Genomic DNA, 24,728 nt, shown 5'->3' with positions numbered 1-24,728 from the left:
ACGAGCTATAAGCTGATACAAAACCTTTTCATCACTTGGTGTACAAAACAAACAGTTTTACAAGTTTAATACATTTTTTTTTATTTTGATTTTTAAAACTGTTTAAGCTACTGGTATTTTCAGCTTAGCTATAAACTAGCTATGAGTTCGAAGCCACCGATGTGGTATTTTCGGTATATTGCGCGGTATATTCTTTGCAAATAATTCCAAGTCCTCGGATTTCCGGGTTTTTCCTTGATTCCCCCGGATTGTATTGGCTTTGGGCGGCCGGCGATGGACTACCAGTACTTCGAGGAGGAATCGGACTACATTGATCTGGACGAGGAGGAGGAGGATGACGACGTGGTGACAGCCGGCAGCTTGGACCACAGATTTGGGCAGCCAAACGGCGAGGAGGACTATTATTTCGGCGGGGACGATGTGGAGGAGGAGCTGGTGGTAGATGGACACGGTGTCCTGGAGCTGGCCGGGCGCCTACTCGAGAGCCTGCAGAGCTGCGTGCAGCCATCTGTGCTGCAGGTCATGCAGTATGTGGCGCCCATGCTGCTCCTCTGCCTCCTGTGCCGCCTGCTGTGCCTCCTCTACTCGCAGCGCAGACGCCTCACCAGCCTGGCACCGCTGCATTTGTTCCACTTCGCCTGCGGCTTGATTATACTGCAGATCACGGTGGGCTACCGACTGCTCCTACTTCTCCTGCTGGCCGCCGTGGGCTACCTGCTGCTCCAGCTATTGCGACTGGGACGAAGAGGAGCTCAAGTTCTGGCCGTTCTAACCGTGGGCAGCCAGTTCCTGTACGAACTGCTCATTTGGCGGCGGCGCAGTGACTGGCCACAGCTGCGCGGCATCCAGATGGTGGTCAATATGAAGCTTATCTCGCTGGGCTTCGACCTGACCGCCAGTGGGCAGCTGCAGGCGAGGATTCCGGGTCCGTTTGCCTACCTGGGCTACATCTACAGTCCGGCCACCTGCGCCTTGGGGCCCTGGGTGAGCTTCGGCTGCTACATGGACTGTCTGGTGCCACGGAATAGCTGGCTGGTCAGCCTGCGTCGCCTCTTGCCCAACGTGGTGATCTGCGTGCTGGCCGTGACCGTGTCCAATTGCGTGGCTCCGGCGCTGAGTGACTTCTTCGGGGATAGCTCGCACTTCCTGGTCATGTACTGGGACGCACTGAGTGTGCGCAGCAGCCACTACTTTGTGGGCATGATGGCGCAGGCGCTGCTGGTAGCCTCCGATCAGCGACTGGACGGTGCCACCAAGGAGTCGGACATGCTGGGTCCGTTGATCTCGCAGCCCTGGCGCATCGAGTGGCCGCGCTCGATCAGCTCATTGGTCCGGAGCTGGAACATTCCCATGCACGAGTGGCTCAAACGGTACATCTACGCGCCCTGCAAGCCCACCGCGTCCACCTCGAGGGGACGCATCCTGGTGGTCGTGCTCTCCACCTATCTGGTGTCCAGCCTGCTGCACGGCATGGATCTGCGCATCTATCTGGTGCTCATCTCGCTGGCGTTCCTAGCCGAGGGTGAATCGCTGCTCAGGCGGCAGCTCGCCAGCCTCCTGAATGCCTGCATCACTGCCAATCTGTGTCCGGGCAAGGAACGATGTCGGTATAGCCACTGCCCGAGCAAACGGCGATTGAACTCCCTGTCCTACTGGCTGGCGAGGCTCACTAATCTGGCATTCACGGCGCTGGCCATCTTCCACCTGGCCTATCTGGGCGTCGTGCTGCTGGGCGATGACCTGGAAGTCGGCGAGGATGGCGACTCCTTCCTGTGGCACTGGCAGCAGGCTGGCTATCTCAGCCACTACATCGGTTTGGGCACCTTCGTCCTTTACCTGTTCATCTCGTAGACTCCGCAGGATCTTGCCGTCGCCAATACTCACTATGACTGATCTACACGTATTTATATTTGTAATCCCAAGCGTATATGCGCTTGTACTTTTTGTATCTTGTATCTATCTATTCGTATCTTGTAGTCTGTGTGCTGTGTGAGTACTTAATATTAAAGCATTCTGTGAAACGGACGCTGTGACGCGCTTCAATTTGGGTTCCTCTCAACTTCCAGCTGAATGGATAGCACTCCTGGGGGAAACTGGAACAAACGAATTTCCAACTGCCCCAAAGCCACCCCATCCATCCTGATGAAAATGCATACGAATTTGTTCAAATATTTTTTATTGATTTTTTAATGTATATTTTTCTTTGTTGTTGGTTTTGTTTTGCTTTTGTTTGTTTGTTGGTTGGTTGTTTTCGTTTGTTTGTTTTCTCATTGAGACAAATATTTATAACAATATTGTAATTTCTACAGATTTTTCGCCTGCGTTTGTATTTGCCATCCTTTTAGTTTCGGCACGCGATTTATTATGAATCCTTTTTTGTATTGGGCTGTGGCCTATCGTTTGTGTTTTCATTTACTTTGTTTTTCCGCGCTTACGATTTAGTTATTAAAAGTACTAGCTTAAGAAATATGCAATGACAATAAAAATATTTTTATTTACTTTGTTGAATGCAACTTTTGTTGGTTTCATTTGCCCTTTTTTCAGCGTTCCCCCTTCTCTGACTTGGCCAAAAAAAGCTGATCTCCTCCAAACTTCGCCCTTCGTTTTTGTTTTTGCTTGTGTTTCGGTTTTTTTTAGATTTCTTTTTGTTTACTCTGCTTTCCATTTTTTTTTCTCGGAAATTTGGATTCGGACATCAAAAATAGAGCGATATACAATACAGGGTTTTCTTATGGTTTCATTTCCGTTTCCGGTGCTTCATTTCGACATTGTTTCCGTTGCGCTATGCTAGATAAAAAAGTTCGATCTCTGTACCCGAATTCATCATTAATTTATCGTATTTGTCCGTCCCTTCGTCTCTTTTCTACCATTTCATAACAACAACTGAGTCGATCACAAGAGATAACGAGAGTGTTTGCCATCTATATATATATATATATATATATATAAATAGATATATAGATATAGATATATAAATCTGTAGCCACGCGTGTGTTCCGGCCAAGATCGTTCCCTTTCGATTCCGAACTGGATTCACGGTAGCGTGCAGAATTGTCTGCTTAACCAGGTTCTTTGGGAGCGGAGAGGGTTCGTTTAAAATTACGTAACAAAGTGTTTGAATATTTAACTCCATGCCCAAATCCCAGACAATCAATTCATCCATTCGATTTAAGACTAATTCTACAGATACACATTGGCCGGCACACACGCATATATACATACTACACGCACACGCATATGTAAATCAAGTGAAACTAGCGACTTTTGAACAATTTTAATTTGGTAGGCCCAGAAAACCCATCTAGAAAGGACTCTGGTGGATTGGGCAACCTGCTGGTTGACTATATCCTGACATATGGGCACACAACAACAATTCGCTAAGAAAAAACACTTTCGCTAGACACGCACGTTCTGCTGCATCGATTACGAATTAGGTAAAACAAAAAATTTAATTACAATAGGTAAGGTAAGGTAAGGTAAGGTGTGCATGCGGGGGGGTGTGGTGAAAGGTCTTAGGTTACGGAAACACATGTTCGTAGGTAAACTGCAGTATCGTTAAGTTAGCGAGTAAACTAGGGCATAAACTAAATCGTAAACATAATATTACATCTTTAAATTACAAACATAATTACATTGTGTGTCCGGCAGATAGACCCTCTGTCCCTTCCATCCGGTTCGGTTCGATTAGGTTTGGTCCGGTTCGGCCCGTCTGCATCCCAACAACAACAACAACACGATCCCCACAGTTAATGTACACGCTACCACATGCAGCATCCCATGCGTATAGAAATCATGATATGCGACCGGCCAGCGGCAAGGATCGATCCACCATTGTTGTCCAGAACAGAACGGAATAGAACAGAGCGGAGCGAAGCGCAGTGATCGCCGTAACCGTAACCGTAACCGTTGCCGTAGCCGTAACCGTAGCCGTAACTGGAGGCGGAGGCGCAGGCGGCGCCAGAGCCCCGCCCACATTCAATCGTTCTTGGTCTGACAGTAGAGCTCCTTGAGCGACTTCAGCTCCTCGATGAGCGCTTTGTTTTGGTTCTCTAGCACCGCCACTCGATTCTCCAGGCACTTGATGTACTCCTTCTTCTTGCGCCGGCACTCACGCGCCGCCTCCCTGTTCTTCTGCAGCCGGATCTCGCGCTTACGGGTCTGATCCTCCGCTATCCCGCTGTTGTCTGCAAAAGGAAAAAGTTTTCAAGGATTGGATAATCAGTCATTCAGCTGGCTGTAAGCGATGTGTGTGTGCACATCTCCCAAAGCGGAACTCTCTGTAACTCGAACTGAACTGGATTTCATAGTCATTGATGGTTTGGATTTGGTTTCACTTCGATGTCAACACAAATTGCATGCAAAAATGATTGAACACACCATCCATGTTCAACTAAACAATTTGAATAAAAACGAAAATAATGCCAGCATGGAATGGAGCATTATCAAAGTTATCAATTACAATCATTTGAGTCCATATGCTGCAGTTAGGCGATGAAGCAGTTCCATGGACGCTGATTCATCGCCTACATTCAGCTCGATAACTCGATAACTTCAATTTGATAGACCCTCGATTCCAGTTCGATTTACGAGTGGTCCTGCCAAGTCGCAACTAAAGGCTAGTTTTGGAGCGAGGCTATTACTGGTGTTGTAGGACATCCGATTGGACAGGTAGTACGTGGGATCCAATTGCATCAGGGAGCTGTTCGCCGCATTGCCCCCCGCTCCGGTCCCCGCCAGCTGGGAATTGAGCACGCCGTCGGACATGGGAAGCGATGCGCCTGGGATGGGGTTCGATTCGATTTGATTCGAGTTCGATTCCGATTCGAGTTCGGTTTGGGGTTTTGATTGTCGTTTGTTGTTGTTGTTGTTGCAGTTGTTGTTCAGAACATTATCGAATTTTATATATCGTTTTTTTATTTTTGTGGGTTGGGTGGAGGAAGGCGTTCGAAAAGAAAACAATGAAAAAAAAACAACAATAAAAAAATTATAAGAAAACATATTTTCCATTTTTCAGTTTTCAATTGGAAGCTTTTGAAAATTCGGATTGGTTTTTTTTTGTTGGTTGGTTTATGAACTTGAGTGGTGTGTGCGAGCGAGAACGGCGAGCGAGCGAGCGAGATAGGTAGATTGGTTAGTCAAAGAGAGTGGAGAAAAGCTTTTGATTAACGGTTAAAGTACTGTTAGGTGAGACGTTTGCTTGTACTTCTTCATTACTATTTAATATTTGGCATAATGGGTTGTGTGTGTAACAACGGCAACAACAACAACAACAGCGATTACAGCAACAACAACGACAGAGAGGCGGCGAAAGAGAGAGAGAGGGGAGGGCGATAGAGAGAGAGATAGAGAATTGTGGGCAAGAAGACAGCAGCAATAGTTCAAATGCTTAAATTATTGTAAATATTAATCATTATTCTTGCTGTCTTCCCTCCCTGTCTATGTACATATGTGTGAGTGTGTGTGTGAGTTGGTGAAGTTGTGCGCGAGTGTGTGTGTGTGCGAGTGAGAGGTTTATTTACAGGGGAGAATTGGAAAATCGTGGAATCTCTACAACGCGTCCTCTTTTTCTGCTCCTTCTCGGGCCAAGTTTTCCGGCCTTTTGTTTTTCTTTCATTATTTTCACTTCGTTAAAGCAACACCAACAACAACATCAACTAAATGATAATGGGGGTGGTGGAAAGGGGCGGGGTTCCCGCTTGTACGGCTGCCCTAAATGGCATTCCTAATGATGTACAAAGGACAAGGCTGGCAGTCCTTCACAATCTATGTGTTGTATGTACAAATACAGTTGAGATCCAAACAAAAACACAATGTTAGCTAACTGGGTTCCATTAGTTTCTACCTCTTTCCTCTGTTTCATTATATTTTTAAGAAACTATGTAAGAAAATAAACAACCCTCTATTCTGTTCTGGTTGAAAATAATAGTTTCAAATGGAAAGCTTCGGAAATGTATATTTAATGCTTTTTTTTTATTCTGTCCACATTTTCGTTACTTTTTAGCTGGGCAAGGTTTTGGCTAGAGAATCTTATTGCACTAGGAGAACCATATATTGCTTTATAAACAATAGCAACGTAATGAATGTTGCAAATGTTTTCCTTTTGTATATTTACAATATAGATTTCATAAGGATCCAGTGAGCAACTTGGACCTTAGACTTTTCTGATAAAATTGTAAATGCACTTTTTGTGGCAAGAGTATAATTTTACAGTACATTCCTCTCGTCTAATCATTTCGATATGGATCATTTGCTAAAGCGCACTACAACGAGTGTTAACAGTGTTACTTAGCCAACAGCTACTGTACAAGATGAACGGGAAAGGTGATCGATCATGGGGTTACAAACACTGAGAATGGAATGGTGTCTGATGGACTGACCGATTCCCCAGCGTTATGAGAGTTGCTGGGAATGGTCGAAAGATTGCCAGGCGCAAGTGCATCGTGAAATGAACGATGAGTGGCGATCAGCTCGACGATGCATTGGATTGTTAGGCGATGTGGTGGTTTAAAGAGCGACAGAGATGTGTTCGAGTGGGTGTGTGACTGGTGGAGAGATCGTCCCCCGGATTTACCGCTCATGTCCGGACCGCTGATCTCGGTGAAGATCTTATTGTACGACGGCCGTCGCGTCAGCTCGCTGCGGTGGTGCTGGGAATCGTCGTCCGACAGACTCTCGTCGCTGTCCTCCGGGTGCTGCGTGTTCGGTTCGGGCTTGATCTTACACGGAAAGGTTGGAGGGATCTGTGTGCGAGGTGATCGAGTTCATTAGTAGAGTTCGGTTCGGCGGGTGCTCCGTGCTCCCCGTTCTACGCACTTTGTTACGCACTTGCACTGCATTGCCAGGCGTCGTGTGGATGACCGTCGAGTTCGGCGGCTTGGCCACGTAGACCACCTTCTGCATCGCTGTGGCGGCGGCCAGCGCCTGTTGCTGCTGCTGGGTTCCAGCTGCTGTCTGTATGACTCCCGAGGGATTGGCCTGTATCACGGACTGCACCTGCGGATATAGAAGGTCACTACATTAGAAACGCTCGCGGTCAGGGTTATTGGCCTCAACGGGACTGACATAGTAAGTTTTGTAGGCTGTAGTGTAACTAACAAACACCGCAAATTCTCGATATTCTAATGAATAAAATTAAAAGTCCTGTGAATGTGTAAGTGTAGTCGACATCCTAATAACAGCTATATGGTCTATATCAATTTTTGTGAAGCTTAACTATAAAGATTTATTATATGTATTATGTAGTCCATATAGTCATACCCCATTTAATATATACATTGGTAAACGAAATCGATTTTAGGGATGTAGAATAAGAAACGTATTGAAATGATTGAAAAATGATGGATGCATAATCTATGCAGTAAACTTTATAAAACTTTATAATAAACAGTATTGTACTTGTTTGTTTGCTATTAGTTAAAGAACACTAAGCTGCCTTATTTCCGGTAATAACTATCCCTATCTACACTCAGTTCCCATACCAAAGGAGGCTTTGAAGTGCTTCTGCACTAACATCCTTGGTAGCCACTTCTGGCTGGGATCCGTAACACCTGACACTCGACAGTTGACACCAAGCACCCGGTCCCCAAATGCTCACCTGCAGTCCGTGCTGCGCCAGCGTCTGGATGGGGTATTGTATGTTGCAGTTGGCGGTGGTGGTCAGCACGGAGGACACTCCGCCTCCCTGGGCGTTGTTCGTCGCACCCGTTGGACCGCCGGCCGTTGTACTTTGTGGGTTCTGTTGCTGCTGCTGGGGGTTACCACCGCCGCCGCCTCCTCCTCCTCCACCGCCGCCGCCCACCGCTGCCGCCGCCTGTTGGGCAACGACATCGACCACGTCATTGGAGCCCGATGCCGCCGACGAGTTGCCGTTCTCCTCGACGATGCTGTTGTCCATGTTGCCGATCCTGGCGATCTTCAGCAGCACCGAGACGCTCTCCGACAAGTGCTTCAGTTTGGCTACCGTTTCCGCTTCAATTTGGCCAGCTTGAAGACGTTTCTACAATTGGATTGGATTGGATTGCTTTTGGATTACGCTGTCAGTTTTACGGTTTATCAATTTGTCATCCAGTTTGTGATACCGATTCAGATCGGAATCCGTTTCAGTTTAAGTTTCAATTTCTGTTTCTGGGCGGGATTGGCATGGGCTCGTTTTTGTTTTGGGCCGATGACGAGTGTGCGTTGTGATGACGATGATTATATTGTGGCTGTGGTGCCGATTGCTGACTGATGGAACTCAAGTTCCCCCAAAGGAAAACAACAACAACAGCAACAATAACAACAACACCGAGTCGTGAGTATTTCGGTTGAATGACGTCATGACAACGTTGCGCGCGCTTGTGTGCGTGTGCGTTTGTGTGTGTGCCAAGAGGCAACAAAAAAAACAGAAAAACACACAGCACACAGCGAAAAAATCAACTTACTTTCTGATGACATCACTAAAAACGTTGCTGCTGAGAGGCTTTTGTTGTTGTTGCCGTTGCTCACTCTCTCTCTCTCTCACTCCTTCCTGGGCGCGTGTGTGTGTGTGTACGCGCGTTGCACGCTGCGCTGGCAACTTGTTGAAAAGTCGCGGTGTCCAACCAAATAAATATTTATGTATAAAGCAGCAGAGTAAGCGAATCGAAGTTCGAACCCTAAAACTTCAGATACGTTTCGAATGGCATCGCGCAAAGGTTTCGTATTTGTTTGCTCTTTTTGGGAGAACCCCACAGAACACACACGCACACTTAAGCACAGCAGCGAATTGGTGCGACAAGTTGGCAGCACGCACACACACAACACTCTCTCGCTCTCTCTCTCTCCCGTTCTCGCTCGCTCTCACTGCCTGTTGTTATCGTTGCTTACGTTCTTTTTTCTATTTGCAGCACCGAAACGCGTTTCTTTTGGCGGCAAAGACGCTGGCTTGGCGGCTTTCGAACGACAATGTACGCGTTTTCCACGGCAATGCGATCGTGCGCAGCGATTTATTGATAAAGACCGTTTTTGCGCAAAAATCGTTCGCTTATTGCTGGCTCGCTCGCCTAGTGATGTAAAATAACATCGATGCATCCAACAGCGATGTTTTGGGGCGATGTGTTTCGATGTTTTGCTTGATATCGATGTCACACATCGGCTGTTTCACAGAAAACTGCTCGATAAAGTGTGACCCTGGCTGCGGAATGAGCAACAAGCTACAGCAACAATAAGGCTCCACACTACCACACCGGTTGAAACCTTGGCTAAGCTCGTGGTGCGGAGCTTGGCTATAACTGCGGGAACTTTTAAAACTTCATTTTGTTATGGTTTTTTTTTTAAGTTTTTAATACTTAGATGAAGGTTGTAAATCAATTTTCCTCGGTTTTATTTATTCATCTACAAGTATGTAAATTATTTCAACTTCATATCTCTATTTTCCATTTGTAACCGAAATTAATTCCAAGTCCATTGTTGGCCGTTTAATGAATCACTAATTGTATTGTTATTCTATTAATTCAACAAAAAGAGGTGTTCAGTAGCACTAAAAACTAACAATTAGCAATCGCAAAATAATTACTTTTTCATAATAGTTTATAGAACCGCAGATTTTAGCGCGCCTAAAAACTAGAAACTTTGGTCACAGAAAAAAATTGTTGCTCTTTTTTTTATTTCGCTACCACTAAAAACAGCCTGCTCACATAAGTGCAAAAAACAATTAGCCTAAATGATGTTCGCGGCTAATTACTTTACAGCCGAATAACTATTGGCTACATGAGCTGGCCATGACGTCATCGCGAGAAAACTAGCCGGAAAGTTTGAGGCGTAAAAACCTTAAAGCCTTAAAAACAGACTCGAGATTATTTGAAGCCTGCAACGGGCTCTCAATAAATAGTTAATTAGTGCAATGACTGTGCCCCCGTTTACTTTCCCTCTGTGAATTATAATTTCCAATTCCATTTGCATTATTTAGGCTGCTTTTTCAATCGACTTCCCTTTGAGTGACATAATAATTGCCATTAATTACGACGTCGCACGAACCCTCAAACGCCTCCAAGCCCCTTCGCCACCCACCACCCATCACCCAGCACCCACCTCACCCCTCCCCCTTGTGGACCCCAAATGCCGGACTGTCTGAACCACCGACCTCGTGGACTGACTCACTGTCCAAATCCGCATTACCTCCGCGCGCCAGCTGACATCACTGGCTAATGAAGTTTGCCCGGTGGCCGCAGAAAGGAATTGCAAATGCGGTTCCCATATTACACTTCTAATACACTTATATACATATATACATACATATGTACATATGTACATACATATGTACTGAGTACACCTGCGGTCAGCACAATAGCCGTTGAGAGCCCGACCATAAATTGGCTGAAATATGCGGCTTGTGTTTTGGCTGTTAAAACGGACTTGCATACCAAAATACACACCGCCTACACAGAAAGAAATTAAGATCGATTTCCATTTGAAGTTTTGCTTGTACTACGGTCAATTCAATTCAATTCAATTCAATTCAAAATGTATCACAATAATTTAAACCCAACTTTAAAATTTCATATATTAATTCAAACTATAAACACCATAACCAAAGCTGTTAATTTTAAGTTATTATTGCTTCATCAATAAAAATAGTTTTTCAAGTTATTAATTTTAAAATAATAATAAGCAAAAAAAGGGCAATTTGCCTAACTATAGTTAAGGTAATAAAGAATGTCGTTTCTATTAACTTTATCTTGCGTGAATAGTTGCTTAAATATTAATATTTGGCAAACCGCTTTTTCTTGCTCTTGAGATAAAATCAGAAATCTAAACAAGAAACGGTTAAAAAAAACTTAAAAAATTCCCCAATAAAAAGTTAGAATAGAATTTCGATATACTGAGAAACCAATAAAAACACCTTCATTTGCGAAGCTATAAACATATAAATATCGCTCATACGACAGGTTGGCTGTAACGCGTTTGCTTGCAAGCCAAAAGTGCACGAGTGTAACGAGATAATGATTGTCGAAACTATTATCCTTCAAAGGATGAGGGTGCTTAAGCTGCGGTGTTGTTTCATTACAAATAGTTGTTGCTTTTCGACATTAGCAGAAAGCTCAGCGTTGTTGCTGTTGCATTTCAATCAATTCCAATCAGTTTGCATTTTGCATTTTGCTTTTGGCATTCGATTTGCTCTGGCCGCACCCCGATCGCCGCCCCATTCACCCCCTCCCCCCTGTTTTTGCACTGTGTATTGGCGTACGCAAAATTGACGTCAGCATTATTTATTTTTACTCGTTTCCACTGCGCTGGTGTTTGAATCTGAATCTGAATGTGAATGTGAACGTGAATCTGAGTCTGTATTTGTGTTTGTGCTGGCTTTGCCTTCTGCGAACGTGTTGGTGAATCTCTGCCGCCTTTAAGAACCCCCCAAACACCCCCCACTTCGCCCTGAGGCACCTCTTTCTTTCTAACGCTGTTTGCTTGGCTGAATTAATTAAAACTTAAATGAATGTGCAATACGAAAAAAAGGTGAAGAAAAGAGCCACAACAGTTATTGCTTGTCATGAACAAGCCAAGAACAAGAAGAAGCGAGTAGAAGAAAGCGGGCGAGAAGAGCGAGACAGCGCCATGGGCGACAGGTGTTGTCTGCGTGTGCGAAAGAGACAGGGGGAGAATGGTTGGCATTACGCCTGGATTATCATGGAACTCTACAATTTTGATAGAGCCCCACCTAACCAGCTCCCGTACTACCAGGTACACCGTGAGCAATCGGAGTAACTAGCTCTTATTTGGAATTTATAAACAAAACCATACAATGCGACTAATCTGATAACTGTAACCCCTTAATTGGATTTTCATTCATTCAACAAAACCTAGCGAGTTTTTCTTCCAGTGCGCGCTATCAGCTGGAATGGGAGCTTGTGTTATCATGTCGGCGTAGTTGCCGGATAATTATGCACGACGGTCCCAACCAGTTGAGCTCTCTACGTGTGCGAGATTAGGAGGAATTCGTGGAAAGGGCCGTTCGGCAACACGCCGCTATCCGCATTTTTCACTCTCCTTTTTCCGAGTGATTCCCCCATATTAGTCAGCGGTAATTTACGATTGCCTCGATAACTGAGCGATTATTATAGCAGTGTCAGGGTAATAGGGCTGCACAAAAAAATTTTTGGATATTAATAAGAAGCATTTATATGTCATGAACTAAAATTCAGTTGAAACAAGAAGTCAAAATTCAGATCTCAGAACAGGATATTCAAATGTTTTACTCTAATACAATTTGCTATTTTAACAATTGGATTATTTTTCTATGAATATAGCTTTATTATTTCCAATTTTTTTGGTGGGTTTTATTTTTTTTGCCGTTTTGTTTTATCAGCCCTTTGCTTCTCATCAACATTTCATTGATAAGCATAATTCGCGCCGCTCTCTCCCTTTACCACTTATTTTTTGTCCATTTTGCATTACTCCTCGCTGTTATCCGCATTCACTCCAAACATGCTCTCTCCCTTTCCTTCCCCCTCTCACCCACTGAGGATCAGCACTCGAAAGTGTTTGTGAACTCCCACTCCCACCCCCATGCTCACGTTCTCTCGCTCTCACTAGCTAGCTCTTTCGCATTCCCTCAGCATACAGTGGTACTTCCATAACTAGTACAATTCGCAACTAAAAGATATCAGACGAAAGCATTTAACTTACAATAAAATTTTATTTAGTGCACATGATTTTGTAGAATGATTTTCCATGAAACGTTAATAAAAACATAGCATACAGATTGTTATGGCGACCATAAAATTGTCTGGAAAACGAATGCATAAACGATGGAGCTATGTATATGGTAATGGAATGATGAGTGGACAATTCGTGCTAGCCAGGACTGACTGTGTTTGTGTTTATCGCTTACCCGTTTTGGTTGTTGCTTTGTTGTTGCTGCCTGTTGACGTTTGCTGACTAATAACAATGAAATCTTTGCATAACGGCAAACATAGGCACTACACGACAAAAAAAAAGAGTGAGTACAATAACTACAACACCACTCGCGAGTGTGTTTGCGCTCCGTCTCTTTTCGTTGACCGTAAGCTGCAAAAATTAAAAACCGAAAACCGTCACAGAAGGAATTCAAATGGCTTTTTGTTATTGTTGCTCGTTTTCGTGTCGTTTGCTTTGCATTTCAGCGATTACGTCAAGATTTTTGTTATTTTACTGATTTGTATTTGATTACACGCTCACACACACACACTCTCAAAATTGTACAGAAAAGCTATAATTATAAACACTGAAGCACTGAAAAAAAAACCTATGTGCTCTTTGCGGTATATCTTTCGGGTTTTGGCGCTCAAAATTCGCCGCTTTTGAATCGTCACCTTTGTTGTTCTTGTTGCCGCCTTTGTTTTTCCCTTTTCTATTTTGCCGCCTCTGTGCGTGTGTGTGCGCGCTTGTGTGTGTGGTGTGTGTGTTTGGGAAGGCCGTCTGTTCTCTACGTAGCTCTAAAAAGCACTGATGATGACTGACTAACCAACGGCGACGCCGGCAGAGCTGCCCCAGCTGAGCGAGCATATGATTTGGAGCTTCGCCTCGCCTCTCCTCTCCTCACCCTATTCGCTCCCCTCTTCTTGCCATGCTTTGCCTCACCGCTCGCCCTCGCCCTCTCCCTCTCACACACCCACACAATTGTTTCGTAATTGCTGTTACTCCGTTGGAATAGCTTCTTGTGCAGCAACAACAAAGAGAGCACTGCGCCACGTCAAAGTCGACGTCGTTGTTTTTACTCACCTTCACCCTACACGCACGCACACAACCAGTGCATGCATAAATATTTTTAAATAGCTTAAGCGAGAGCGAGATAGCTGCTGACTTTATCGCCTTAGCGCAGAGTTATGGCGTAGCAGAGCTTGCTTGCCGACTCGCTTGCGCACACGCAGTGGCGCCTCTCGCCCTCTCTGTCGCTCGCAGGCGCAGCGAGTGCTGCATACTTTTTGGTGCCGGTTTCCATGACGATTCTTTTGCTGAGAGAGCGTAAGAATGGCAAGTAGGGAGGAATGACAGTAGATGATTGTGCTATCTGTTATCGCCATCTTTATCATTCAGTCGCTGCCCAGAATTCTCCGTTGTAACAGTATAATTGCCTTTTTCAGCTTCATGTGCAAATCAATACATTAAATGTCTTATAATTGCATATGTATTTATATGCGATGCATATGTCGCATGACAGATCCCATATAAATAAATATTTTCACATTTGATCATTTTAACTTAACAGCTTGCTACTTAAATTTGAATATTTTTTTCTCTGTTTTTTCATCACTGATGTTTCATGAGATGGATTATAATTATATATTGTGTAAGCTGCCTAACTACTAACACATTTAAGCATAATATACAACGTAAGATACATGGTAAAATATGTAAATCGAAATGATTTACTGCCGACCAACATCAAACCAATTTATTTTGAAGAGTTTCGATTATAATTGAGAAGAAACCCTATCACTGCTGTTATTTTCCACCACTTGTGTGCATGGGCGCGTGCAAAACTTAAGCCTATTCCAGAATCCCAGATTTTATCCTTGGTTGTTGGGGTCAAGTCACGCCTTGGAATGATTTTACCTTCGCCCCCCAAATTCCTAACCCGCTTTTTTGGGCCATCGCTTCGGGGCAAACGGGGATAACATTTCACTTTGCCAACGTTGCGAATGCGTAATGTTTACCTTTTTCGCTAACCCCATCCAACCAACCCCCCCCCCCTCGGCCCAATTTCTATCACCCGGTATCTGTGTACATACATATGTATAACCCATCCCCAAGTGCCCCGCCCCCTTGTGCAGGCTTGACGGGGCGAAAGTTTTCGTTGTCGCGTGTGGCTCACATGGCGTATGCGTTACGTGGGACCAGGCCATATCGAGTATACGCCACGTTGCCTGCCAGTGACAGGCGAAATCCACTCAAAAGCATCGCTCACCCGTCGCCGCACAGCATTTAATATGATTTGAAACTGTGATCTGCTTGTGGCATTTATTTAATGGGAATGGAAGCGTTAAGCAAACCGCCAACCGAACCGCAAAGCAAAAAAAAAAAAAAAAATAAATAAAAAAAAAGAACACCTTTACTCCTTTTGCGTGATATTGGCCAACAACTTTAACCCTCGACGGCTCAGCGGGACATTTGAAATCGAAATAATGTGAAAGAGTCGCTTTACAGTTTCGTTAAGCTGATTATAGCCAACGGAAAGTTAACCTATAATTACATTATAAAATTAATCAAGTTAAATGCATCAAAATTGTACAATAATTGCACACTCTTGTTGAGTAAATTGCATTGTGCGCTACGCCATTTGCGGTTCATGTTTCATCATCAAAATTGAATTAAGTCAAGTTAGACAACTAAAAACATACATAAGCACGGAATATTTTGCGTAATTATTTTAGCAGCCAGGAAAGTGTATAATAGCTCTCGATTTTTTTTTTCGTGCTTACAGTGACAAATTCACAAATTAGTTTTGTTTCCATTTCTGGGGGGGATGCGGGGTCCCAAAAATAGCGTCACCGCCGTGGGGTTAAGAGCGTGGGCATCAATGACGCAGGCAACGGGCGGAAAGCAAGCAAATCAGGTGGCGCGGGCGGGGCATGTGGCACGCAAGTCGCCGTATGTACCGCTAGGAAAAAAACAAAAAACAAAAACAAAGAAAAGCGGAAAATCGAAACGTCACCAGACACAACAACGTCAAGAAGCTGAAGGTGTATTTACGGGCCAAGCCTCCGCCGCCTTCTTTTCACCGCCCCTGCCCCCCCCCCCCATCCACCTCCTCCTCACCGCACCCATTTCTGTACCTTTCACATTCCAATGCCATTTCCATTACCATTTCCCGGGGGAAAGCTCAGACAAAGCGGTTTATGCGTGGGTCGCCATGTCCGCGTTGATTGACAGCCCTGAAGACGATCGCTCTGTCTTTGTCCGCCTCCCGCATTCTGTCTCGCTCTCTCCCCCTCCTGCCATTGTTTCGCCACCGAACAGAGAAAAAAAATGTATGCCGGAAAATAGCCCTTTTTAAATACTGGGAAAATCACCTTCATTTGGGTATTTAAGGGCTTTAAAACCGGCTTTTGGCGCCCAAGCTAGCATTCGCTTTGACCTAGAAAGGTTTTTTAATAAATCCCAAACGGACGTGGAGCATAGAAAAGTTTAAATAAAAAATGATCAAGTATAAATTGTTAATTATTATTTAATATAATGATACATTGAATTTAATAACAATATATGTATGCATTTGAGATTCTAAGTCTCAAAAGCTGTCTGCAAATTTAAAGTAAAATTGCTCAAGAGATGACTTTTGTTACATACTTTTGGGTTTTTTTTTAATTTTTAGGTGCATCTTCTTGGCTGACTAAAGTCGGATTTTCTAGTTCAAATAAATCACGGCATAAACCCGTCGCCCGCTCCGCCCAAGCGCTTAGATAAACACGCCCATCCACCACCACACGCCCGCCCACACACGACCACACAAATACATGTAAACACACGCGGTTGCACTATAGGCTGAATGGTACCTTTTTCTGGCCAAAAAACCACTTTTCAAAAGTCCGTAATAGACGTAAGATAAGACTTTAGTGTTGCGTAACAGTAATTTAAAATTTAAGTCCCGCACGATTAAGATATCAGCTGTTTAAAACAGCTGTTCGAGTGCCGTGTGCACAATCACTTTAAATCACTTTAAAATTAAAAAAAAAAAAAAACAGAGAAACGTTTTTATTAAACAAGTGATGATGGGATCGAAAGGGACTGGCTTGTACTATGTGTTTGTGATTTTGAAGTGTTGAATTTCTTCTGGCTTTCCCGGTAGTTGCGTGTTGTAAATTGCGCTTTTAAGGTTTATTAGCTAAAACAATAGCTAATGTTTAACTAGAGATTTAATCATGAACTTCACCTAACTTCACTATAACATATATACTGTATTGTAGGTAATTTAATTCTTGTTCATTTGAATGTAATCTTAAAGTGCACTTTATTTTGTAATTAACGTTTTTCGGTTTGAAGTTGCAGGTTCTCAAATGCGGAAATGTTTAAAATTTGGTGGTATGCTGCGAGTAAACGTGCAAGTGAGAAGACAATGCTGGATATATATAAAATCTCAATAGCTGATTCAGTATTTGATGATAATGAGGACAGATTAAAAAAAAATTGTCAAAACTTTTGTCCCTTTTGCTTAACCATACAGCTGTTAGGATTTTAACTTTGTAAGAAGTTGGCCTATTAAGAATACAAATCAAAAATGTATCCCCAAAAATTTCGTTTTACTTTTAAGATATTTACTTTAGTAACAAAATTAAATATAAGAGGCGGTGCCACGCCCACAATTTTTGGTATCATAAAAGATATGAGCTAGTTTAACCCCATACAAAAAAAATACTCTTAATATTTTCCTCCGTTCCGGAGTTACCATCTAAAAAATATATAAAGGGCGGCGCCACGCCCACAATTTTTACGTATTGCAAAAGATATGGCCTAGTGTATCTCTCTACGTTTTGATGTTATTAATTTTGCCCACAAAAAGGTACCATTCAGCCTATAGTGTAGTGCAAAAATTGAGTTGACGCCTGGCAAGCAAACTTAAGCTGTCATCCGCATGCCTGGAAAAGCGAGGAAAAAGCGAGGGAAAAGTGATGGAAAAACGCGGGACAGGCACACATGCAATGGGATGGGTTGGCTCGGTGATGGGTTTCCGTGAGGTCGACTGGTGTCATGTTTACGCGGCGTTGCCACGCGACAACTTGTTGCACGTCCTGGCCCTCCCACGCCCACTTCCACTTGTCCTCATCCTCGTCGCTTCTGCTCCTTCCTATCCTTGAAGCGGCAAAAGGAAACATTAACGAAGTGGGCATAGATGGGGGGAAAACCAGAAATGGGAAGCCAACTTTTAGAGTTGAGTCCAAAAAAAAAAAAAAGTCTTGTGCCACGCTCGTTACTCTAAATACGATCAAAAACACACACAAACAAAAAATAAAAATATTTAAAAAAGGGGAAAAAAACGGGAAAATGACAATGAACATATCAACAGATTGTCAACATGTTGATACCTTTGCCTTTTAATCTGATAAGTCCTTGTTTGTGATATAAAAACGTGCTATTTCGCTATTATTAGAATAACATTTATTGTGCAAATTGCCAACGCTTATTACGAGATGAAAATTCAAGGGATTTGCAAGGCACTTATGAATTATGTTTTTAAGCCCACAATTATTGGTATTTATAAATTGTTATGTGAAACCTTTTTCAATTCCGACTGAGGGTTGTGTTAATTAATTGCATCGTGGGCGGATTAAATGAATAATTTTTGAATCATATGCCAGAAAAGAGCTATACCCCTGGGAAAGTGTATCGGTAAGACGGGAAGGTGACGACGGAATATCAACGAACACAGCCCAATCTCTTAATGATTTTAATTAACAAAGTTTACCTCCCATCCACCACCCACTTCCGTCAACTTCATCCCAATCCCTGCCAATCCCTGCCATCCCATCTCCCTCACATGCTCACGAACTTGACCAGTTTTCGACTGCTCCTCCGAAGCAGCACCTTGCCCAGGGGCTGGCCGAAGCCCTCGAACTGTTGGTAGACATGCAGGCCCCGCACCACCGTGGCATGCACCACGCCCCGCAACTTTTGACCCGCGTACGGGGTGGCCTTCGTGGCCGTGTAGAGCAGCTCCGGGCCCACGGTGAACTCCTCCTCGGGACTCCACACACAGAAGTCGGCATCGTAGCCCTCGGCAATGCGGCCCTTCGAGGCGGACAAGCCGCACAGGTTCGCCGGCTCCTGGCACATCAGACGATGGATGTCCGCGATGGTCAGGTTGGCGGATCCTGGCGAGAACAGGAGATGAGTTCGTGAATTGTGAAATCCTGTACCATCAATACAATATCAATATATTTGGCATTATCAAATAAATTAGTAGAAAACTACTGTGTAAATGATATTATTTAATTGCATCCGAAACTGGATGCTTTCCTGCATATTCATTGTGATAATGGTAAGCTGAATATTTCAATTTAATTTAAGCTATGTTTTATTAAAATGGCACTGAATGAAATGTAAAACAGATTGAAAACTTTTAATTGTGTCGGAACTTTGCGGTTTCAGGAGTTTTATTTCGAATAGGGATAAACTAGAAATAATTATTATGTTTGTTGACTAAGCCCAATTAAAATATATTTAATTAAAAACATTGCCTGATGGCAATTATCTGAGTTATTATGATGAGTAGCTGCATAAAAGTGGTGCAAACTATGGCATTACACTTTCCAGATAATACATTAACAACACTTTCCCCAAACGACATATTTCGTAATAAGCAAGTTATTATGACAACTTTGGCGGTTTTAGGAGACAACTAAGTGTCGAAATTAATTTGCTACTAACGCCAATTAAAATATGCACTAATAAATTTACCATTGTTATTCAAAGCAAATAGAACATAGCTTCCTGGAAGACAGCACGCAAACTAGTGTGCATTTCAAATGCAGTCAGTGCTCAGAAATTGAGTAATGCGTAATGCTTCGGCTCATGCGGCGTATACTTGATATTTGCCATTCACTCTCCCTCAATTAGCACTAATGTGGATTGGATGGCTTACCTCGCCGATTGGCGGCCGCTGTCCAAACGACCGACAGGCTGAGTTGCAACGAGTTGATGCCCGGCCACGCCTTCAGGAAGTTGCCACGCCCCCTTCCGCAGGTGAGAGCACGTGCACCCGGCGTCGCCGGCGAGTGATCACTGCCAATCATGCGGATGGCTCCGCCCGGTCTCAGAGCCTGCCACAATTGCTCCTGATTGCGACGCTCCCGAATCGGTGGCCAGGTCTTGAACTCCGTGCCGCAATCGGGCACATCCTCGGCCGCCAGGGCCAGGTAATGCGGACAGGTGTCCACCGTTAGATTCCCGCCCTGCCGTCGACACTCCTCCACCAGCGGCAGACTTTCGCCGCTGCTGCAGTTGAGGATGTGTATGCAGCGCCGCGGGTGGCGATTCGCCAGCCGGCAGAGCAACTGCGTCGCGGAAATCTCCATTTGGGGTGGACGAGTCACCAGGAAAGTGCCATACTCCCGGGGCGCCTCCTCGTCCGGATGGATTTCGGTGGTCAGCGGCAGCTCAGCATGCACCTGTCACAATGGAAAACGCAGGCATTCAATTAAGCCATATCATTGAGCTCTCAATCAGAGGAGATGGTTTATTGGGAAAATCCTGTGCAAAAGTGAATGGATTATCTGTTATCCTACCCTAGTGATCCGTTTTAAAATATCGGTAATGATATCTGGTAGCTATTTACGCTGTAATTACTGGAAATCTTTCGAAAAGCAGAATGATTTAGTGCTAGAATCTACATGTGTAACTAATCCACCTTTGAATTTCAACTGACATGCAGCATGGAAGTTATTCTATTGCGGCAGAATTTTGTTAATACAATTAATGCACTTAAGAACTATACTTAATACATTGAGTTCTTGTGCCCTGAATAGTAGCTTCTGTTGACTCACCGCTACGATTGCTTCCCCTTCAGCCTGATCCTTGTCCAACTGGGAAAGAGCCTCCTCCAGCTGAGATTCGTTTACGGCGGGAAATTCCTGAGAGACGGGCGCCGCGGGATCGCACAATGTGCACTGCAGACCCATGACACCGGCACCCAAAAGTGCAGCCAGCTGATCCCCGTTTCCGGGCACTAGTCCGCCCCAAAAACCCACGTCCACATAGATCTTTCCACGGGCCGTCGACGTTTTGGCCTTGAGATGGGCCACACTAACGGTGGGTGGTTGCGCGTTGGTGGGTCGATCGATGATTGTGGTGAAGCCACCGGCGGCCGCCGCCTTGGTGGCAGTTGCAAAACCCTCCCAGTCCTTGCGACCCGGCTCGTTGATATGGACATTGGGATCAATCAGACCGGGCATCAGTACCAGGTCCCCGAAATCGTAAACCGATTCGGATTCTGTGTTGTACAAATAGGTATTAACCTCCTGCGGTGAACGTAGCACTAAGTAGATGTTATACAGGTGTTAAAAACAGAGTATGGACTAAATGTAAGTTTACCCCTGCGTATAATGCCCTCTGTATCCACGATGATGCCGCCATGGATCAGGGCGTTTTGGCTGCCATCGCCCAGGAAAATTCGCCGGCTGAGAAACAACAGATCCATTCTAAAAGCAGCTGACTACTGAGCGAGTTCCTTCTTCAGCTGTCTAGTCTACATACATATTCGTCTATTTTCGTAGATCATGGGAGCGCCTTCTGCTGAAGAGAGCAATTCGTCTAAGCATACCCTGTTCGTGCAGTTGGGTATATCGGACTGAGCTTGTACTTAATATTTTACACACATATGTTATTTTTGGGGTATTATAACGAAGTAAGGATGCAGAACAATTGCTTATGTAGATATGTATGTAGCTGAAATAAAATTGTATATAGGTGGCGCCACTACAGACATGGTTTATTGTTTAAATATTTTCTAGAATTTTTAAGGGCTCTGCTTTCGTAACCCGAAATTGGGGCTTGCAATCTGTGGAAAGGTGGTAGAGATGCTCTCCCGTTCAGTAATTGAATTCGGGATAGAACTTTTCGGCAGCGCTCACCTTCTAGTTGCGCGCCCCCGCTTTTTGGCTTATTAAAAACTAGAGAAGAAAAACAAAAATGAAAAAACTTTGTTGACCCACAGCGGAAGAGGCAAAAATCTGCTTAATGAAAATCTAAACTCACCCACCCACCACCCACTGTTTTTATTTTTTGATCTGTGCGTGTGTTTTCTTTTTGCTGGGCGTTACGTGTGCCGAACTTTATTAAAGTGCTGTGCACAACTTTCAAACGTTTTGGAGTGTTTTTTTTTTTTAGCTCTTCGGATTTAGATTTTGTGTTTGTTTAAATTGTGCAAAATATTTTAATTGGTGGCGCCACCCAGTGGGAGCTTAGCAAACCGAAGAGAGGCGTACGGCCAGCAAAGGCAACAGCAAAAACAACGGTGAAGGCAACGACGGCAAAGGCAACAGCAACAAGACAAAAGGCGCAAGCGAAAGCGAAAACGAACAAGCAGACGAAACTGAAACCGAAACCAATAACGGGCGCAACGAGACGCATACATACACGCCAAACTGACTCCGATTGCGTGTCTGTGTGCCAGCGTGCGTGTCAGTGCGTGCGCGTGAGTGTGTGTGCGTGCGTATGTGTGCGAGTACAGTTAGAGTAAGAGGGAGAGGGAGCGAACGAGTGAGCGGAAAGACGAATGCAGCGGACGAGCCGAGTGCCGAAATAAAAGAGCTCCACTTGTTGTTGCTGCTGCACGGGGAGAAAATCCTGTGTAATTAAATGAGCCACATAAAGTAGAGTTCATTAGATTACGGTTTCACTGATTTTTACTGTCCGTTTAATTGGAATGCTAAGATATGGTAATCACGTTCCGTATTCACACAAATGATTGATAATTGTGCTATTGTTTTGTGTCTGTCGAAGCCTATACAGCTTTTTTCGATAAGTAATTACATCTTTTTAATTCGAGACATTTTTTAGAAACAGATTTGTTGTTTTTTTTTTTAATAATCTCACTTTGTAGATTTAATAAAAACTCATTCACATATGCCTTTCATTCTTTTTTGTGGTAAAATTATTGATTTAAACTTCGAGAATTGTTATTCATGTGGTTTTAATTCATTTGTAATGCATTAAATTTCATTATTGTTTGTTAATTTATCACCCGTGTTTTAGCTATTGTCTTATTTCTTGATAAATGTAGCTTACCCTTTAAAGTAGCATAAACTTACTTATTTTTCGTTTACATAATTCGAACATGAATAAGCTTTTTCACAACAGGATTCCAAAGTCACAAAGGAATACATAATTCTAAAGAGAAATGGTTCTATTTTAATCTATTCAAGTCAAGTATTTTTAAATCATGATTAAGGAGTTACTACTTTAATAAAATTAAAAACAAGAGAGAATGCTATAATCAAGTTCCCCGACTATCAGATACCCGTTACTCAGCTGGGGGAAATGCGAACGCGGGATTTCATAATTTTTCTGGTATATCGATGTAAATTGGAGAATAAAATGAGAATTTTTCTTAATTGTGAGTGTGTGAGTGTGACCGTTTGGAAGGGGCGTGGCCACAGTGTTTTTGGTATACCGATAAAAATTGGTTTAAAAAAACAATAAAACGTAGAAGAGTCAAAACATTTTACAAAAATGTGGACGTAGCAGTTTTGGACGACTTTTGGGTGTTAGAGTGGGCGTGGCAACATTTGGAAACAAACTTACGCTGCGTCTATGTCTCTGAAAACTGCATGCTCAATCTCAACATACCATCTTTTATAGTGCCCGAGATAGAGTCGTTCATACGGACAAATGGACATGGCCAGTTCGACTCAGCTATTGATACCTATTAAGAATATATATACAATTTAAATTTTATTATATACTTATCAACGAGTCTAGTAAACCTTTTTACACTACGAGTAAAGCGGTTAAAATTAAAAAAGAATTTTATATAAGAAAGCAGACCACAATTATTTGTTGCCTATATACTAATTTAAAACAAAAATTGTTTTTTATAAAATATTTTTTGCACATAGCTTTCACTGATTTCTTGCAGTGCAGCTGGCCGGACGCTGTTGCTGCTGCTGCGTCTGCCGCTGCTGGCAGATACACACGTACACTTAACACGCACACAAACGGAACGATGATAAGGCTGCACCGCCCGTCCCCCCTGCCACCGCCTGTCGCTCCTGCAGCGTGCTGCCGAAGCTTGGGGGCAAGGACTCGGGCGTTCGGGTCGCATCGGCTGCTGTCGGCCGCCGTCGCTGCCGCCGCTCGGCTGGCGGGACTCGCGTTCATTCTCGTGCTCATCGTCGTCGCTGCTGGCCGCACACATCCTCGCATCGAAACGAGTCGTGTCCTGCGAGTCCTGTGAGTCCTGCGAGTCCTCAGCCTCTGCGAGCCAGGATTCACTGCTCTTTGGGCAGCAACGCGACAACAAGTTGAACTCGGCTCGAGCGCAGCTACCAACGACCATCATCATCAACTGGCCAAAAGCACCTGGCGCTAATCCGTCGCTATAAACACGACCGTTGAAAACATAACCAATTCCGATTGCGATTGCGATCAATTCGAATCGAGTGAATTTCCAGCATTAATGGTAAATCGAAAGTGAACAGACTGACCAAGCCCCCCGCTGCACACACACACACACACACACATACACCCCCCCCCCCCATTCCCCCGCAGGACATTTGGGGAAATTTGTTTGTTGTGTTCTGCACTTTTTTTTACGGTTCATGGAAGTGAGCATAAAATGCTGTTAAAAGTTGTTGCCGATTTTACATTTTTGATGGTGACGAGAGCGCATTAAAATCGTGTAAAAGTCATATAGTCTGTTTACCCCGGTTTTTCGAATTTATTTATTTATATATATTTTTTGTTTAATCCCGCCCATTCGAAAGTGGCAGCGGCAGCAAAAGGAGAACAAAGTGCTGGAAAATCATAAATTCGATTGGCGATTGGAGCGGCGAACGTGTGTGGGGGAATTTGTCAATTTTTACGACCGATGATTCCTGGGATGCATCGCATCCATCCAATGGGGCTGTTAATTGAAAAGAATATAAGCCCCCAGCGACCGGATCCTGATTGATGCCATTGTTAGGCAATGGGGCGATAATCGAGTTGGGGCATCTTAATGCCAGTCCGCCTCTGATACTCCCACTGTGTGCGAGGGGGGGGGGAGGCGGGGGAAAGGGTCATAATGCAGGGTCGAGCTCGTA

At 44.0% G+C, this 24,728-nt stretch overlaps 4 protein-coding genes and 1 long non-coding RNA gene across 18 annotated transcripts in view, besides 1 other annotated feature; 3 read left to right on the top strand and 2 right to left on the bottom strand.

Annotated features, from left to right (window-relative positions):
- The first annotated feature begins 172 nt into the window (after positions 1–172).
- Positions 173–2,506, top strand: por (porcupine). 3 transcript variants are annotated; one of them, NM_001272751.1, is made up of 2 exons: positions 173–1,900; positions 1,978–2,506. In NM_001272751.1, the coding sequence occupies exon 1, from the start codon at positions 274–276 to the stop codon at positions 1,849–1,851; it is 1,578 nt and encodes a 525-aa protein (NP_001259680.1). In that variant the 5' UTR covers positions 173–273; the 3' UTR covers positions 1,852–1,900; positions 1,978–2,506. The 3 variants fall into 3 exon arrangements, with proteins under 3 accessions (NP_001259680.1, NP_476890.1, NP_001259679.1); NM_057542.3 differs by having other exon boundaries at positions 176–2,506; NM_001272750.1 differs by having other exon boundaries at positions 176–2,023.
- On the bottom strand, positions 2,163–13,670 carry CrebB (Cyclic-AMP response element binding protein B). 10 transcript variants are annotated; one of them, NM_001103547.4, is made up of 6 exons: positions 12,848–13,466; positions 7,595–7,996; positions 6,826–6,993; positions 6,572–6,740; positions 4,641–4,778; positions 2,163–4,184 (listed from the first exon to the last, which is right to left on the bottom strand). In NM_001103547.4, the coding sequence occupies exons 2-6, from the start codon at positions 7,892–7,894 to the stop codon at positions 3,976–3,978; spliced, it is 984 nt and encodes a 327-aa protein (NP_001097017.1). In that variant the 5' UTR covers positions 7,895–7,996; positions 12,848–13,466; the 3' UTR covers positions 2,163–3,975. The 10 variants fall into 10 exon arrangements, with proteins under 10 accessions (NP_001097017.1, NP_001097018.1, NP_001097016.2 ...); NM_001103546.3 differs by lacking the exon at positions 4,641–4,778 and adding an exon at positions 13,470–13,670 and having other exon boundaries at positions 3,210–4,184; positions 12,848–13,023; NM_001272749.2 differs by lacking the exon at positions 4,641–4,778 and having other exon boundaries at positions 3,210–4,184; positions 12,848–13,023; positions 13,308–13,466.
- On the top strand, positions 9,909–10,216 carry lncRNA:CR43686 (long non-coding RNA:CR43686). Its single transcript, NR_073663.1, has one exon. It is a non-coding gene; the product is annotated as a long non-coding RNA:CR43686 (long non-coding RNA).
- Positions 13,671–17,499: 3,829 nt separating the features above from the next.
- CG6106 (uncharacterized protein) lies at positions 17,500–21,146 on the bottom strand. Of its 2 annotated transcripts, none has more exons than NM_001298474.1 (4): positions 21,019–21,146; positions 20,472–20,962; positions 19,571–20,096; positions 17,500–18,800 (listed from the first exon to the last, which is right to left on the bottom strand). In NM_001298474.1, the coding sequence occupies exons 1-4, from the start codon at positions 21,122–21,124 to the stop codon at positions 18,463–18,465; spliced, it is 1,461 nt and encodes a 486-aa protein (NP_001285403.1). In that variant the 5' UTR covers positions 21,125–21,146; the 3' UTR covers positions 17,500–18,462. The 2 variants fall into 2 exon arrangements, with proteins under 2 accessions (NP_001285403.1, NP_573287.1); NM_133059.3 differs by having other exon boundaries at positions 18,068–18,800.
- A 1,758-nt stretch (positions 21,147–22,904) lies between these two features.
- Positions 22,905–23,367: a mobile genetic element.
- Positions 23,368–23,835: 468 nt separating this feature from the next.
- The window catches only part of kairos, a 33,234-nt gene continuing 32,341 nt past the window's right edge, over positions 23,836–24,728 (top strand). For both annotated transcript variants that reach the window (NM_001258810.2, NM_133058.4), the window contains exon 1: positions 23,836–24,106. The gene's annotated coding sequence lies outside the window, so the exon portion shown is untranslated. The remainder of the gene's footprint in view (positions 24,107–24,728) is intronic.

This window comes from Drosophila melanogaster, chromosome X, assembly GCF_000001215.4.
Source record: "Drosophila melanogaster chromosome X".
NCBI lineage: Eukaryota > Metazoa > Arthropoda > Insecta > Diptera > Drosophilidae > Drosophila > Drosophila melanogaster.
The sequence above is the reverse complement of the archived record's forward strand: the minus strand, read 5'-3'. Positions and strand labels throughout refer to the sequence as shown.

Excerpts from the sequence above, each read along its gene's own strand:
- CG6106 (NM_001298474.1), bottom strand. The coding sequence starts at position 21,124 with ATGGATCTGTTGTTTCTCAGCCGGCGAATTTTCCTGGGCGATGGCAGC. Across the intron at positions 20,097-20,471 it reads AAGGGGAAGCAATCGTAGCG|GTGCATGCTGAGCTGCCGCT; the intron begins GTGAGTCAACAG and ends CCATTGTGACAG. Across the intron at positions 18,801-19,570 it reads AGCGGCCGCCAATCGGCGAG|GATCCGCCAACCTGACCATC; the intron begins GTAAGCCATCCA and ends TGTTCTCGCCAG.
- por (NM_001272751.1), top strand. The coding sequence starts at position 274 with ATGGACTACCAGTACTTCGAGGAGGAATCGGACTACATTGATCTGGAC.
- CrebB (NM_001347813.2), bottom strand. The coding sequence starts at position 7,894 with ATGGACAACAGCATCGTCGAGGAGAACGGCAACTCGTCGGCGGCATCG. Across the intron at positions 4,779-6,571 it reads CAGCGGTCCGGACATGAGCG|GCGCATCGCTTCCCATGTCC; the intron begins GTAAATCCGGGG and ends ACCCCATCCCAG. Across the intron at positions 4,185-4,640 it reads TCGGATGTCCTACAACACCA|ACAACAGCGGGATAGCGGAG; the intron begins GTAATAGCCTCG and ends TTCCTTTTGCAG.